A 17,728-nucleotide genomic window follows, 5' to 3' on the forward strand; every position below is an offset into this window, starting at 1 on the left:
CTATTCAAGTAACTTGATTTTGTAGAAAATTAATTAAAACTAAATTCAATCTAAAACTAAATTTATTAACAAAAACTAAATATTCACTAAAGAAAGGTAATAGACTAAAACCTAGGATTATGGGTTTATTCAACACTTCATTTAACACCAATTTCTCTTATTATTTACATTCATGGGTGGTTTTGCTAACCTAAAATCCAAACTATGCACAAGTATCCATCGAGATGCTTGTACAAGTACCTAATTTAATTGGGTCACTATATATGTATAGTAATCAATTAAATGAGGTATATTAAGCTAGTGTTCTAATTTGGCTATGTATGGCATTGAGGAGTATGTTTACCTTAATTTCGAATGAATCACCTAAGTGACATGAATATACACTATTCGAACCTTAATCTAATCTACAATGACTCTGTCGAGTCTCATTCAGATTAACAAATCATTCAATTGCTAGCCAGACAACTAAAAGCATTATGAGCAGATTTGAATAAACAAAACCATACCCATTCATTGTAAATAAAAGAGAAACAAATATTCAAATTACATGTTGAAATCCATCACAATCCTAGAAAGATAGTTTAGCTCATAATAACTAATAAAAATATCATCCAAAGAAAATTAGTTATAAATCCAAGTCAAAGAAATTAAGAGAAACACAAAAGTAGAGAAAGAAACTAATAATTAAAGCTTTTGATCTCAATTCTCCCTCAAATTCTTTTACTTTCTTGCTTTGTTTTCGGGTTTCTTTTCTCCAGAATAGTTGCTTGTTAGCCTCTCTTGAAAACCTATGAAAAAGGCCCCTTAAATAGTCTTCAAAATCCTTAATTTCCAAAATCCCATGACAAAATTTTTTTTTGGAAATATGTCTAGTGTTGTGGCCTTGGTTTCTCAAGCATCGAGGCCTTGGCTCCTCAGGCATTGCGACCTTCCTTCATCAATGTTGTAGCCTTGAGATGAAGTATGGTGCATCTTTTTCTTCTAGCACTGCAGCGCTTTGCTCTTTGGTGTTACTATGATGCTCTGAAGCATCTTGGCGCCGCGACCTTGACTTATGTTGCCTTGTGTAATACTGCAACAATCTAGCCTTTTTTAACATAATTTTCACCGTGATTTGATTCAAACTGGGTGAAGTGGTAAATATGAAAGTTGTAGTCCTATCTCGTATATTTTCAATGGCTTAATAATTATGTCAATTGGACTTCTGTAGCTCAAGTTATTCTAAAAATACTGCAGCATGTACAAATGAAGTCATCTCCATACTTACAAGATTTTTCATCAAATAAGCCTTTCTCATCAAATTCCTACAAAAGTAATGAGAGAAATCAATAATAATTATACTTAAAGTAATTTAGAACAAAAAAACTTAAAATTATCTAATAATAACTTAAATTAAACTAATCAATACGGAATCAAACTTAACTAAGAAAAACACCAAAAATACTAAAATTCGAACCTAAAATTTCAAAGATCTAGTTACTTAAGTCCTCAAAATGTGTCAAAATAACTCTATATAATAGAGCTATCATACCCTTATACTTAAGATTGTGCTAGTCCTTAAGCAAAATATAAACTAAAATGCAATAACATAAATGAAGAAAACAACTTAATTAGAAATAAATTACACCAACTTAGCAATCACCTTTAATATCCTTATAAGTTAATTCATAATCTCAACTCTAAGCAACACACAAATATTATTCAAATCCAAATGCAAACTCATCATCATATGGATTTCTGTGTGTGTGTGTGCAATCTTTTCACCAAGAACATTATACAATTCGGATAAGTTTAGATGCATACAAAATTTAAATTATTATTGAAATTTCATATGTTTGCGTTTCATCTCTCACTCCACTAATGTAGACTAATACTAAGTTAAGGATCAATAGGACTTTATTAAGTTTGTAATGTATGGCTAGGGTTAAGGTAGAATATAGAATATTATGTAGCTCAAATCACCCTAAGCACATAGTCATTCTAAAACATATTTCGAGTTTTATTTTTGTCAGCAAGTACACCCTTTTTTCATCAAAATTTTCTTTTTGTTCAACACTTCATTTTTTTTCTTCTTTTTCTTCTCTTTTCTTTTTTCTTTTTTTTTTCTCAATATCACACCTCCAAACTTATTTTTTTTATAAGGTAGTAAACTGAATACAATCATACTTTTGATCTTTTAATCACTTTTCATCTTTACTACCTTTCTCACTATCTAGCTCATTACATTTCCTAAATTGACTTATGCACTTAGGAGTGAGGGATGCAAAAATTGAAATTTTTTTATGTAAGGGTTTGGGCTAATAATTAAGTGTTAAAATAAAGAAAAGGTTACATTAGACTTAAAAGCGGAAACTAAGGATAAATTATGTAAAAGTAGGCTAAAAAGGCTTAATTGGTCCAAAGATGGCTTAAATCATTTCCTGAACTAAGTACAGCCTAAGATTTCAACTCAAAAGAGAAATCAAACAAATTCTAGAACTTAACACATAATTCAAAAATTTACATTTACATAAACCTTTTTTTAAATACGTACAATGAATCTAAACAAAAGATATGGTGCTCAAATTTAAAAATCTCATCCTAACCACGAAGCTTAGTATAATAATTTACATAATACTTAAACAATAAGAATCAAAATAAGAATATAACTAGGTTCTCATCATTGGATATGTAAATTAAAAGAAATTGGTGCAATGAAATCTAGCTCAAGTTCTTAAAACATGCAACAAATTAAATGATACATAACTTAATTAAACTTAAGAGCTAAAACCATAAATGCATAATAAAGAAAACAAACCTTAAAAATTGAAAATTCTCCCCTAAACTTAAAATTAACATTGTCCTTAATGTTAAAAAGTAAAGAAGAAAAGTCAAGAATACTTTCTTGTGTAGCAAGATCCTCTGATCTTCATCTTCATCCTCATTATATCCAAAGTTTTTGGGAGGATCAATTTAAAGGTTTTCTACCAATATGGTTGAAGTTGCTATGGTAAAATATGGAGTCGTGAACTAGAAACTACTAATTGTTGTCCAACCTCAAAATCAAGATAACTATGAGGTGGTGGAAGATGCTCTTCATGCGATTGCTTGGTTCTGATATGTGGAGGTGGTGGTTTTAACTCAAAAGTTGGTGATTGCTCACTTGTAGATGGAGAAATAGGTTTACCCTCACCTGCATCAACTAAATCCACTCTATAGCAATTATCTGTAAAGGCAAGATGTTTAATTGCAATGAAACTATTAAATTCGACTGCCTCCTCTCCAACTTTAAAAGCAATCTTGCCTTCCTTCACATCAATGACTGCACTTGCAATAGCCAAGAATGGTCATCCCAAGATTAGAGGAATTTTCACATCCTCTTCCATCTCAAGCACAATGAAGTCCACTAGAATGTAGAGACGCCTAACTTTAACAAATACATCCTCTATAATCTCAACAAGGTACTTGATTATTCTGTTTAATAACTATAAGGTAACTATAGTAGGTTAAATCTCCTTATAATAAAGTTTCTTGATAATAGACAAAGGCATTATTGTTACACTGACGCCTAAATCACACAAAGCCTTAGAAATTTTAAAACTACCAATAGTGTAAGGAATAGAAAAACTTTGGTGGAAGCTTATTCTAGATTATAGCATTGCACTCATCAATAAGTGCAACTATCTCAAACTCTTCTAATTTCCTCTTCTTAATCAAAATGTCTTTTGAAAACTTCACATAGCTTTGCATGTTTTCCAAAGCTTCAGCAAAAGGAATGTTGATGTAAAGCTTATTAAATACTTCTAAGAACTTTTGGAATTAATGATCAAGCTTTTGTTTCTGAAAGTGTTGAGGAAAAGATGGTGGTTGTGGGTTTGCCTTTGTATCCTTCACTTGAACTGGCTTGTTAGCATTCTCAACCATTGTCTCATTCTCAACTAACTTATATTGATGTTCAGTTTACTTGCTACTAATTCCAACCTCTTTTCCACTCCTAAGAGTAATAACATTGCATTGTTCTTGACCTTCGCTCCTAGGATTTGCCTCTGTATCAATAGGTAAGGTCTATTGAGCTTTGTTGTTTAAGAAGTTGGCAAGTTGACCAACTTGGGTCTCAAGGTTCTTTATCGAGGCTGCCTGACTATGTATGATGGAATTGATCTTAGCTATGTACTGCATCAATAATTCCTCCATAGATGGTTTCTTTTATAGAATAAGAGCTTTTGCCTACTGTTGGAATCCATAAGGCATGTTTGACCATGAACCTGAAGATGATCCCTAATTATTGCCCTAAGAGATGGTTGTATGGTTCCTCCACCTAAGGTTGTAGGTGTTGGAATAAAGGTTGTTCTGTTGTCAGTTCCCCATAAATTGAATTGTCTCTGTATTGCTTGGACACAGATTATTTACATACTCATCTCCACAATACTCACAAACTACAAAAGGACTTTGAATTGAGTTAGCACCAAAAGAATCAAGTTTCTTAGTTAGAGTTGCTACTTGTGCTGATAATGTTGTAATGGCATCCACTTCATGAATTCCAACTACTCTCTTATGCATTAATCACTTTGCTGGCCACTAGTAGTCGTTCGATGCCATCTTCTCTAACAGGTCATATGCCTCATCAATTGATTTTTCCATTAGAGCTCCTCCTACATTAGCATCAATGGTGGTTTGAACATGACCAATAGTCCATTGTAGAAAGTTTGTAGTTGAAGCCACTTTGAAAAACCATGATAAGGGCAATGCTTAAGTAGATCTTTTTATCTTTCCCAAGCCTTGTACAATAATTCTGAATTTAGCTACATGAATGATGTGATATCATTCTTCATCTTTGCTATCTTAGCTAAAGGAAAGAACTTAGCAAGAACCTTCTAAGCAATGTCATCCCATGTTGTGATGGATCTAGTAGGGAGCGTATTCAGCCACACTTTAACTTTTTCCCTCAATGAAAAAAGGAAAAGCCTCAAACGAATTGCATCATTTATGACTCCATTGTGTTTAAAGGTGTCATATATCTTTAAGAAATTCAAACTATGGGCATTTGGATCATTTGAAAGACCATTAAATTGGACTGAAGTTTGGATCATGGTGATGATGACTAGCTTAATCTCGAAATTGTTTGCTTGAATAGTCGGCCTTCTAATGCTTGAGGGAATCCTTTGTACTAAAGGAAGAACATAATCTCTTAAACAACGATTCTTTTCCACTACTCGTTATTTAGATTTACTGCTCACCCTATTGATTAGCCATTGCAACAGTTTAAGTACAAACTTGTTCATTTTCTCATTGAAGTCTTCGGAATGTTCTATCAATCTCTGGGTCACAAGATACAATTCCCAAGCTTTTTGCTCTTTTCTTACAACAACAGATTAAACTTGAAAAACAAAAAGAAAAAAGAAAAACTCAATTAAAACTAATTTATTGACTTGTAACATTAGCAAAATAAATAGGAAAAATAAATCTCCGGCAACGACGCCAAAAACTTGTTATGGGTTTAGTGCACATAAGTATATGTATCGAACAAGTACTATAGACAGTAAGTCTAGAATTGTATCTCACAGGGATTTGCTCCTAAGTGTTCACTAAATACCAAATTTATGACAAATCAATCATATTTAAGTAGCTTGATTTTGTAGAAAATTAATTAAAACTAAATTCAATCTAAAACTAAATTAATTAACAAAAACTAAAAGTTCACTGTCCCTAAAACCTTGAAGCAAACAGTAGAATTCAAGTAAGTTAAATCAAAAAATTTTCAATCCTTAAAAGCCAAAACCTTACTAGCTTAGGTACGAGTGCAATGAATGGGAGAAAGGAAAAGATGAAGGTCGGCTGGATGAGAGGTTCAATGGTGGCCAGGGGTGGCCAAAGGAGCAGTCGGGAGAAGTGGGAGAAGTGTAAGGATGGGGACTCAAAAGTGGGAGGGCTATGCGATGGTCGGCGTGGGTCGTTGGTCATCGTGGGTGGGTCTGTTGTTGGCAAATGGCGCGCTCATGTGGGGTGAACAGTCAACTGGAAGGATCAAGTGGAGAGTGAAGGAGATAGAGAGGAGAAATGAGAGAAGAGAAATAGGAGAAATGAGGGGAGAAATCCCATGCTGAGATTTTTATTTTAATTGTCGATGGAAGAATCCTGTCACTAATTAACATAGTGATAAATTGGGGGAAAAATCTCGTGCATGAATTTTAAGATTTATCACCGACTAAATCATCGATGAAATATTTCGTCGATAATTAAAAAATAAATACCGACGAAAATTCCTTCAATAAGTTCGTTGGTAAACTTACCAATGTCTTACCACATTACTAATCAGGTAATCTGTCAATAATAAGGTTGGCAAATTCCATCAGTAACATATTACCGATGGGCAAATCTATCGGTAAATTTCGTGCTTGTTCATGCGTGCAATTATATTATCAATGGAATACCAACATATTTCATTTCGTTGATTTTTTTTTGTCGATATTTCTCAAAATCTTGTTCCATCGATAATTGCCGATAGATTATTATCGACATAATGGATTTCATCGGTGAAATCTAGTTTTTTTGAAGTATATAAAAATAATTAAAAAGATTTTATTTCTTAACTTTTTAATGAATTATAAGTGCTTTCCCTTTCTTTAAACACACTTGCATTATCACGAAACTTACGATGACCACCAATGAGTTAAAACATTCATTAGAAAAAGCTTTTAATGTCTCACTAATTGCATCCCCTTAATTGGTTACAATAGTTGTACAAGAACAATCTCTTTAGGCAAAATTTATAAACTCTCTCTCCCGCTCGCTCTAAACTCTTCTCCCGATCCTCTCTATCTTCCTTATTTTTCACACTTGCCAAACCACTAGAAATTTCAGAATTTGCTTCAATCTTCCTTTCTATTCCTTTCAACACACTCTGTTTTACTTGCTTACAATACCACCTTTCCCCGAGGACCCAGGGAGTCCCACTAGTATGGTCCCCTTTCTCACGATAATACTTATTTTTCTATCTTCAATTATTCATTCATTGTCCTTCCTGTTTGTCTAATAATTTACAAAAAAATGTCACTAAATTATTCAAGACTTGCACCCTTAAATTTTTTTTAAAAAATCAAAATTTATTAAATTCTAACCAAACGAGAAAAACATATTCTCAATATTCTGTTCATCAGAAAATTTTTAATATCAAGTGATGGAACATAATGAAACACATAGTAATCAACTATATCAAAATCTTTATTAGCCATGTAATCGGCTTACACATTCCCTTCCTTAAAAATATGTTGCTTTTTAATTTCCCATTGAAGCTGAAGAAGTTGTTGAATGGCTTGAATAATATCCCAGTTAGCACGTGGCTGAAAGTGAGATGAATTAATTGCCTGCAAGACTAATTTACGATCCACTTGTAGCTCAACTTTCCGATGACCAATTTCCCAATGCACCCTTACAACTTTTATTAGTGTCTGATTAATTATTTAATGACACAAAAGTGGAGAGGTTCATTAAATGGGAGAAGGGACTTAAGGTTTAACAAATTGTTGTATATATCAAACAATAAAATTATTATTTGTATATATATTATTATATTTAGGATGAAATAATTTTAAAAAAAGGTATAAAATAATATTTTTATGAAAAATAAATAAGCAAATTAAATAAAAAATATAAAATTAAAATAGCGAGATTTGAGCATAAGATTGAAGCTTCGAAACCTCTTTCTCAGGGTTAAAATAAGACGTCAACTGCCATGTAGAAATTTCAAATTTGGTGTAGAAAAGGCTCAAATTAAGAAACAAAAATCATATACTATCACCTTTTTTTTAGGCGACCAAGGGTAAACGGTCAAGGTAACTGGTTCACCACGGCGGTCAAAGAGTCAATGACTCAATCATTACGGTTTACCTCCGTCAACCCCAACAACCATAACGCCGTTATGTCCCCCAACTACCCCAAATGGTGACGTGGGAAGATCTTACCCGTTCATGTATTGAAGCTTCCGTAGAGCGTCGGATGGAGGCGCACGCGAGGTGATGACTGTTTTTGGGGATTTACACAATTATTTCGAGCAGATACAGGCGTGGTAAGAAAAAGATTGACCCCGACAATTTGACTGCAAACCATCAGTAAAAAAAAGGGGAAGGGGCAACTTGCAAAGTCATAAAAAGATTTCGACGAGAAAAAGAAAATAATATCCTAGTTTCTTCTAATACTCAGTTTTTTTTTTTTCCAATTAATCATCAATTCTTGGCATATGAAATAAGTAATGATCAGAAGTTAATTTTGAGATTTTGAATAAAATTAGCATCATCCATTTTCAAAGCAAAATTTATGGCATTAACCAAAGTTTTAGAAAGTGAATTTGGGTGGAGATTAGGTAAAGTTGAAGGGGTTTATTAATATATATTATATTATATTTTTGGAACCCACATTTGAAGAAATGAAGCTATAGGATGCAGAAATGCCAAAACGACTGCATGTAGATTGTTCCATGACAACTTGCAAACAAAAAATGCTCAAATTTCAAGAGCTTTCGTTCAGGGTTAGGGTTTTGGTTTTATGTTGTCCCCTTCAGCATTGCAAAATGAATAGAATAAAATCTAGTAAAAAAATCTCATCTCCCACCAAAAGAAGAGTTATCATCATCAGGTCTGAAAATTTTATTTTGTCACGGTGCTTCATTTTCAACTCTTGACACGCTCAGTTGTTCTTTCTCGTGCTATCCCTTTCCCCGCTTTGTGCTGCCGCCTGCCTGCCTGCGCTGCTCCTTCTGCTCCTCTTGGCTCTTGCTCCTTCACTTTTCCTCCTTCAATATACTACCCATATGCATTTATATTCTTCCTTTAAAAAAACAATTTTCAAAATGGGTTTACTGTCTTTTTGCTAACATGCACCGTTAGATTCGGTGTTGGTTAGCGGGATACGTGTTAAAGAAATAGTAAAGCACAAAACAAAAATTGTGAGAACAGTGGGTAAAAGGTTGCCCGGACTGCTCAGTGAGTTGTCGGTGGAGTTGATCTACAAAGTTGATGTAAGAAACAGCAAAAACCCAAAGATTGAATCACATTCACTTCTGGTATAATCAACAAAGATTTGTTTAATGTGGTGATCAAATAATTTCTTTCACAGCTTGACAGGTGAAAAAGGAAAATTTTACATCTTTTCCTATTACAATGTTATATTTTGACAATCAACTACCTTTTAATAAATCAAAGTGATTAAACAACATTGATCAAATATCTTTAATAGTAGTAGTTTGATTACAATTTACAGTGTTCACAAAGAAGAATAAATATCATAAATTCAAGTTTCTTTCTTTCGTCCTTTTTTTATGTCTACAAATGGATGATGTTCATACAAATCTAAAGTCATCTCGCCTTTTGTTATGGTAAAGTAAAGGTTTTCTTTCTCTCTTTTTTTGCAACACCAGACATAAAGAAAAATTTAGAGAAAAATAAAACAAATAAAAAGAAAAAAATTATAATATTAAGCAAGGCAGCTATCCAGAAAGGCCGAAGAAGCTTCTTTTTCTGCTTCATCAAAAACCAGCTCTCCCCAGAGCCTAACCAGACTGGTTCTCTCTCTTTCTCTCTCTTCTCACATTAGCCTTCTTCTTCTTTATTTTGCTTGTTGTATTGTATATATTTAAGATAAGAAGTTCTTAGAGTTTCAGACTTTGATGTCTACACCTTTGGAACATGATTACATAGGCTTAACAGAGACTTCTCCAATGGAAAGAAGCTCTGAGAAGATCTCTTCTTCTTCTTCTTCCTCTTCAACTCACTCCATTGAAGACAAAGCCAACAAAACTACCAACAATACTACTCTTAATCTCAAAGAAACTGAACTGAGGCTTGGCTTGCCAGGTTCTCAGTCTCCTGAGAGAAAAGTCTCTCTTTTTGGGAAAGATTTGGAGAGTAATGATAAAAATAGTGGTTTTTCTGTAAGCCCTTTGAAGAACTTGGTGTCTGGAGCTAAAAGGGGTTTCTCAGATGCTATTGATGCGTCTAATGGGAAATGGGTTTTCCCTATGAATGGTAAATCTGATGTAGAGTTGGCTAAAGGTGCTGGCTTGGCCTCTTCTAGAGGTTGTTTGGAGAGCAAAAACAATTCCCAGCAAGCAAAGGTATCTATACCTGCCATGAAAGAGGTTGGTGGTCTTCCTCAGTCTCCAAAGCCAGTTCAAGATAAAAAGAATCTTGTTTCTCCTCCAAATGAGCATGCTAGTGCTCCTGCTGCAAAGTATGTTTATCTTCAAACTTGTTGCTTCTTTTACCTTCTTTTTAATTGCTGAGGAAATTTGTGAAAATGGGGAAGAAATTGCTATTTTGAAGTTTTAAGGAAAAACAAGTTAGCTTATAGTGGTTTTTTTCTCTTTCAACAAGTAAGCAATATCTTTTTCCTTGTTCGTGCTGTTGATGGTACAACAATTTTCGAAGCAATATGAAGCACGCATCTGATTTTCCGTATTTTAATTGGTCTACTCTTTCTTTGGCAGTTTATTTGAAAAGTTCTTCTGAAACCAGAGGGGCTTTTCTTAGAGTTTTCGAGTTTTTAATGCGGTGTTCATCTTAGCCCATGTCTTGCTTTCTTTCTTTTATGCCATCACATACTTATTTCTTTAATTGTTGGGAATTTCGACCTCTTTGGTCAACTTTTGTTTGTATAACAACTGTTCAGTTTATAATTTTGCATCAATTATTGAGCAAGATTTCCGTAACAGGGCACAGGTGGTAGGATGGCCACCAATTCGTTCATTCCGGAAGAATACCATGGCCTCTAATTTGGCGAAGAACAGTGATGATGCTGCTGGTTGCCTCTATGTAAAGGTGAGCATGGATGGAGCACCGTACCTGAGGAAGGTTGACCTCAAGACCTACAAAAACTATACGGAACTCTCATCAGCTTTGGAGAAGATGTTCAGCTGTTTTACCATTGGTATGATTGCCCAATCCCATCAGGCATACATAGCTCTACTTTAGCATGCATTGTGTGCCCACCATTAGGTTGATTTAGAAAGGCAAAATTGGTCGACTAATCATGAGTACCATAAATTACATCTTTATTGTGATAAAACGAGTTACGGTTGCATTAAGTGTGAATATGTTCCGTAATTTTTGTTCTTTTCCTAACTCCAAGAAATGATTTTTCATGCTTGTTCTGAGCCACAAGGTATCTTTTTTTTTTTAAAAAAAAAAAAGGGATTATCTTAGTATCTGATATGTGTACTCTACCTAAAATTAAATAAGGGTTTTAACACCCTTTTTAGAATAAAAATGCCCTCTTTTCCTTTATTTTGGATTGAGTTATCACATATAATTAACTGCCATAATACAAATTTTTTACAAATATAAATTCTTAAGTCTTCAAAATATTTTTTAATATTTTGATTTCCTAATTCTATAACAAACTGTATTGCATAATAAATTATGCATAGAATATTTCATTGTCATTATTAATTTCATTTAAAATAGTGCTCATATATAACAAGATTCATGTGCAAAGTAGGCATAAATTAAAAAACCTTGTGGAATAAAAAATTCCTTGTATATGCTTGTTGGCAAGGTTTTGAACTTTGTGTGGTGACAGTTTTGGTCTGAAATTCTCACTGCCAATGCAAGCTTAGTGAGTTTTTAATAGCTTCAGCCACCAAACACTCTTTAGTAGATCATGAGTGTGATTTTGTTTTGTAACAGCCAGAACATTACTGTCATTTTGTAGTCAAGTGTGTGCTGACTTGGGTGTATGGATGACTGTGATTCAGGGCAGTGCAGTTCGCATGGGCTTCCCGTGCGAGATGGTCTCACCGAGAGTCGCTTGATGGATCTTCTCCATGGATCTGAATACGTCCTGACATATGAAGACAAGGACGGTGATTGGATGCTTGTCGGTGATGTTCCGTGGGAGTAAGTGCTTATCCTCCTAGATAGCACTTTACATATTCTTTTCAAAATCTTGGATGATTCTTGGTGGGATGTGGTTTTTGCGCTAAATTGTGTAATTTACAAACTCAGGAAAGAAATTGACTGAAATTATCTGCCGTCATTTCCTATATTTGATCATGAAGAGTTATATCAATGCTGATTTGAAAAATGGCTTGGCATTATTGTGCAACTTGACATTGCAACGTATCACACTTTTCCTAAAATACAGCCTAATTGATCTTATATTCCTGCAATCTGATTTCTTACATTTAGTTATTGTCTTACTATATTATTTCTTTATGATGATAGATTCCTTTATCATGTCATCTTTGTTACTCAGGATGTTCACGGATTCATGTAGGAGACTAAGGATAATGAAAGGTTCGGAGGCAATTGGACTAGGTATCTCTTACTGATTAAATAATGGCATTCTTTTCCTTAATCATGGTTCCAACTTTAAAATCTTCGAGCAGAAACACCAACGTATTCTCTCTTTTTTTTTTTTTTTCCCAATTTTATTTATAATTTAAAGGCAACATTGAATTGGCTTGCTTTAAATTTTGATCACATATTTGATTTCCCTGAGTATCAATTTGAAGTCATCCTGATATTGAGTGAGTCCATATGCCTGCTTCCAGCTCCAAGGGCCATGGAGAAATGCAAGAACCAGACCTAAAAGGAAGAGCATGGTGAAGACCAAAAACAAACAAGTCTTGAAAACTCCGGAATTTGAAGGGTGATGAGTTGAGCACTTTACTCAAGAATGAATGAATTAATTATATATATATATATATATATATATATATATATGTATGTATGTATTGTTTCAGATATGATAAGTTTGANATATATATATATATATATATATATATATATATGTATGTATGTATGTTTTCAGATATGATAAGTTTGATGTATTTAGCGGAATTTTAAAAAAAGACAGATGATGGCATTGGAGACGTATCCAATTATTTAAGGTTGTCTGGTTTACCTCTCTCTTCTTTTTATCTTTTCTCCATTTCTGTATTTTCAGTACTGTGTAAATGAATTGGTTGCCGATTGCCAATCTCTCCCTCAAAAAGAAGAGCACGCCTGCCTTCAAAAAGTCTTTCTACTCAATCAGACAAACAAAAAATAAAAAGAGAGAGAGAGAGAAAAGCCTCTGATTAGTTGCAGTTGCAGTGAATCTAAAGCTTGGGTGACAAATGTTAAAATGTGATGAGTGAGAACAAGCCCGCTTATCCCATCAATTCAAACTTTGCATTAGACTCATTCTGATTAGAGCAAATAAAGAATGACCCTGTTTCAGATATTTTCTTTTTGGGTAATGGATTACTCAGCATGGCTTTCACTTCCATGTTGCTTTCGCACCATTCCTTGATAATTATTTAGGACACCCGGTTTCTATGTGAACGATAAGATTTATCACAACAAAATTTAATTCAGACATAGAATCAATAGTGGATGATCAGTGAACTCTTCCGAAGATTACTAGATTGTGCTTTTGGATGACAAGTAAAAAAAAAAACATTGATAGTCACACCAGTAAATTACAATGGAAACACATCATAAGGTATGATCCTAAACATTTAACAAGAAAATATTCTCAACTGCTATGAGGAAAAGAAAAAATATGGACACGAGTGTCATCTAGTGAAGTTAAAACAGATCTGATCCTGGAAAATTTCAAGATTCTGGTTTCGAAATCTGCAGATACACCATCTGCGTATATCCATTAAATACAGATCTCTCAAGCCTGCCTAAACCGAGCCGCTGAAACAAGCCATACCGGCCATCTTCAACAATAGGAGTAGGTGCCCGAGCAGGATCATAGCGAGTTTGATGGGTGAGGGATGGACCAGCCGCTGGTGGTAGCTCCCAATAGACATCAAGAATCGATTCAACAAACCTGCTATTTTGGAAATGTTCGCCATAAGAGATTGCAGTCTTATTGTGGTTAAAGTTATCCCGCATCTCCCCACTAACACCCCACCATGCTTCATGTGGCCCACAAAGTTCATCTATATCCACAGCCTTCTCCCAGAATTTCTTTCTTTTCGATCTAATCCTGGCTTCATCACTGTCCCTAAAGCAGCTATGGCCACCTCCTGAATGAACAAAGCTCAATATTAGGTAAGACAAGAAAACAACCTCAAAAACCAATGATTCAAACATACTATATTTTATATATTAAAATTTACACAAACTATTATCGCACTTAGGGAACTACAGAAGAACTCGAAATAGAGTTTTAAAGAGAAATACCAAGCCTCCGAAAATGAAATAATTCCTCAAGACACAATGTGAAATCTTTTCTTTGTGCTGGCAAGAGATCATATTTATACACTATAAGTTAACACTTGCCCATCATCCAACTTCAAGCAACAACAAAAGGAAATAAAATACAAGATACTAAGAGAAATAAAACCATATGAGAAATACCAGAACATTTGGTCTTATTACGCTTAAAAGTATAATCATAACATTTTAAGAGCCCAGTCTTTCACTTATGAACTGATACAACAAAAACTTCATTTAAGCTTTATTGAAATTTAACTAATCTCATTTCTGTTCATATATGCTTTTACTGGCATGAATTTCAATAGTGATAAATTTGCAGGAAAAGCAAATAGAAAGACCAATCAAGACGTGATGGCCATGCAACAGCATTGAACCCTTCTAGTCTGCCAAACAAGAAATACCAGAAGATTAGGTCTTGTTACTCTTAAAAGTATAATCGTAAACCAGTCTCTCTTACTAACCAAGTGATATGACAAAACCTTCATTTTAGCTTCATTTAAATTTGACTAATCTCATTTCTGTTTATATATGTTATTACTCACATGAATTTCAATACTGATAAATTTGCAGGAAAAGCAAATAAAAGAACCAATCAAGACATGATGGCCTTGCAACAGCATTGAACCCTTCAAGTCTGGACTGGTAATGTATGATATTCACTGCATAGCTAGACATCACAACTGTTGGTTAAGCAGCAGTTTACAACACGGAGAAGATGAACAAAAAGGAATTCAACTAGAAATGATTACACACTTAGGAGGTAAAATGACAATAACGAGGGACAAAATCAAGAAAGCCAATTCAACTTATTAGTCATGTGACAATGACAATGATGATTCTAAAGAATAATATGATTTATGAAGAAAATTGGTATTCCAACTTTTAGAACTCCTAATCAGATACCTACTGATGATCTTACAAAAGGTATGGCAGAATGAGGGAGGACAAGAATTGAAGTCAAGGATATACATAGCAGACAAAATGAGAGAAGATAAAAGTAGATGCGGACCAGAGAAAGCAATATGAGAGGACACTCAGAAACTGAAAGGAATAAAAGAAGAGAAGATAAAAAGGGTGTGAGAACATGTACCTCTTATATAGAACTGGTCACATATCTGCCTCAATGAATAATGATCTCCGGTTCCAGTATCATAATTGTCTTCAAAAACAAGATGGTGGAAGCCAGCTTTCAATGCCTGCTTTAGCCTGTTCATGAAAAGCACAAAAAATTCAAAACCAAAAAAGGTAAAGTGCAAGACATTAAGTAGTCTTAAATCATCATAAACAAAATTTTAAACTTGTTAACCAATACTTAGATGCATTTAGTACCTTTTCAATTCATTTTGATGGTCATCAAAGAAGACAAGAACCCGGCTGAAATCAGAAATTCCATGATTTTTCAGCACCCTATCAAAATCAACACTTCCAAAATCCACAAAATCTTTTCCAGCAAAGTATGTGCAATTTCCATCAACATAAGCTGGCCCCTTTTTCAAATACTTCTCAGGATGCCGGGGTGTGAGTGAAATGATTGGTCTGTCAGGCATTGCTTGCCGCAGAACCCACGTTGAATGCCCCTTGAAAGCACCACTCTCAATCATTATATCCGGTTTCAGCCACCGGGCAATGAACCAAAGCCCAAAGCTGTGGTCAAAACCCATTCCGTACATGTTGTTTTTGATTGGACGTGTTTCATATACTGGTACAAACTCCTCCAAGCCCTTGATTAAATCTTTGGATGTCCATTCAACTGTTTTTCCATGTTTCGATCTGCCTTTTGCCAAGGATATGATATGCATTAAATGGGCACAAACGTAAGAGTTAAGAGTTAAGATTAACATAAAATCAGTTGTTTAGCATGAAAAAAAAATTTAATAAAATCTGATCAAGTTTGGCATCAAATAAATAAGTCCATCTTAAACACCATAAACTACTACAAAAACAATCCAAGGAGCATATCGCAAAGTTAAGAGGTCAAATATTATTAAATAGTCCAAATGGCCTAAATTTTGACATGGACAATAAAAACTCATACTATATAACAAATGACCAGGAGAAATTGAGGATTAGTTCTTGATCAATTGACATTGAACAACAAGCAATAAAGAGGGTTGAGCATGGATTCATGGTTTCTTATGAACAAAATACAGATTTGAAGCCACGTAGGCAAATTCAAATTGATTGATTAACAAACTTAACTTAAATTAGAAAGAAAGGATTTGGATTTCAAATTTAATATAAATTGTACAATAAAGCACATACAAACATATGACCTTCATGATTATTTTCATACTCATGAATTTATTAGCATCCCTATTTAGTGGCAAATTTGTGAATTTAAAATTCATCTTCTCATACCCTTTCAAATACATACATAGGAATATTGAATCTTAACTAAATTCTACATAGTGTATTCATTTCATCCTCACAATTTATATAACAAATACAAATCCAAATTCATGTTTCCAAACATGGCATAAACGTTTTAGCCAAATTTAGTGAAAAGATAAATCTGCTTGAAAATTAGTTCCCAAATAAAGTTGAAAAGTATCAACCCACTTTCTTTAACCGCTATCAAATACTATTATAGAGATAGTTGCATGACCAATTATTCCAGAACTAAGCTTTAAAAAAAAGAATCAACTTTTATATTTATGCTCTAATAAATGCATTAAGTAAAATCAAAGATTTAATAGTACATACAAAATGGTAATTTATTTAATTGTATTCAAAAGGTTATTTCAACTAATTAATCATTATAGGAAAAGAATAAACATTTGATCTAATCACCATTAAGAATCTGAAAATCAAGAGCAGATAGTGATATGCATAGCTCAACAATGGAAAAATGAAGCTAAGCAAGGCAATTTATCATAATTGAGCAAGGAAGCGGCGCCGCATTCAGCTGATGAGAATGAAGTAAACATAAAAACAAAGAAAGTTTCAGATCCGATCGAAAACTCCAATAAATCATAAAGCAAAACTTACACCAAGGAACGCCGAGGGATCCGAAATCGGAGTCGAGCCCATCGAGCCCGAAGAAACTAGCCCGCGAGATCGGGTCATAAGAGGAAACGCAAACGAAGGACCGAGAGTTGAGCATCAAAGAGAAAAGCATAAAAAGGACGAAAAGAAGGCAAAGAGAGAGGCAGAGACACGGCGATTTCACGAGTCCCAAGCGAGAAATGTAATTAGTGGCCAAGAGATAGAGGTGTTGTTTCTTGGTTTTGGACTCGTCGGCGAGTAAGCTTGAGGACTCCAAGTCGGAAGAGACGGCGGTGGGGGCGGCGGTGGCGGGGAAGTCGAAGTCGGAGTGGGGCTGCGTGCGGCGGGAGGAGAGTGCTCGGTCCAGCATTTTGGTTGGGGTTTTGGGAGAGTGAGAGTGAGAGTGAGAGTGAGAGTGAGAGTGGGATTGGGAGTGCCGAGTACTCATTTTTGGGAAGCGAAAACCTGGGGAAATGGTGGGGCTGCCTTGTTTAGTTTATTTCTTTATCTTTTCATTGTCTATTTAATGGTTGATCTGATTTTACTAAATATTAAGT

At 34.3% G+C, this 17,728-nt stretch overlaps 2 protein-coding genes across 3 annotated transcripts; one reads left to right on the forward strand and one right to left on the reverse strand.

The window, feature by feature from the left end:
* On the forward strand, window positions 9,433-12,677 carry LOC18595976 (auxin-responsive protein IAA27). The gene is made up of 5 exons (XM_007024167.2): window positions 9,433-10,203; window positions 10,685-10,899; window positions 11,726-11,867; window positions 12,226-12,287; window positions 12,524-12,677. Exons 1-5 carry the CDS (start codon window positions 9,641-9,643, stop codon window positions 12,559-12,561), a joined length of 1,020 nt encoding a protein of 339 aa, XP_007024229.1. The 5' UTR covers window positions 9,433-9,640; the 3' UTR covers window positions 12,562-12,677.
* Window positions 13,346-17,675, reverse strand: LOC18595977. 2 transcript variants are annotated; one of them, XM_007024169.2, is made up of 4 exons: window positions 17,175-17,675; window positions 15,516-15,960; window positions 15,277-15,392; window positions 13,346-13,993 (listed from the first exon to the last, which is right to left on the reverse strand). In XM_007024169.2, exons 1-4 carry the CDS (start codon window positions 17,617-17,619, stop codon window positions 13,572-13,574), a joined length of 1,428 nt encoding a protein of 475 aa, XP_007024231.2. In that variant the 5' UTR covers window positions 17,620-17,675; the 3' UTR covers window positions 13,346-13,571. The 2 variants fall into 2 exon arrangements, with proteins under 2 accessions (XP_007024231.2, XP_017979452.1); XM_018123963.1 differs by having other exon boundaries at window positions 15,516-15,956; window positions 17,175-17,265.

The sequence above is a fragment of the Theobroma cacao genome, chromosome 6, assembly GCF_000208745.1.
Source record: "Theobroma cacao cultivar B97-61/B2 chromosome 6, Criollo_cocoa_genome_V2, whole genome shotgun sequence".
NCBI lineage: Eukaryota > Viridiplantae > Streptophyta > Magnoliopsida > Malvales > Malvaceae > Theobroma > Theobroma cacao.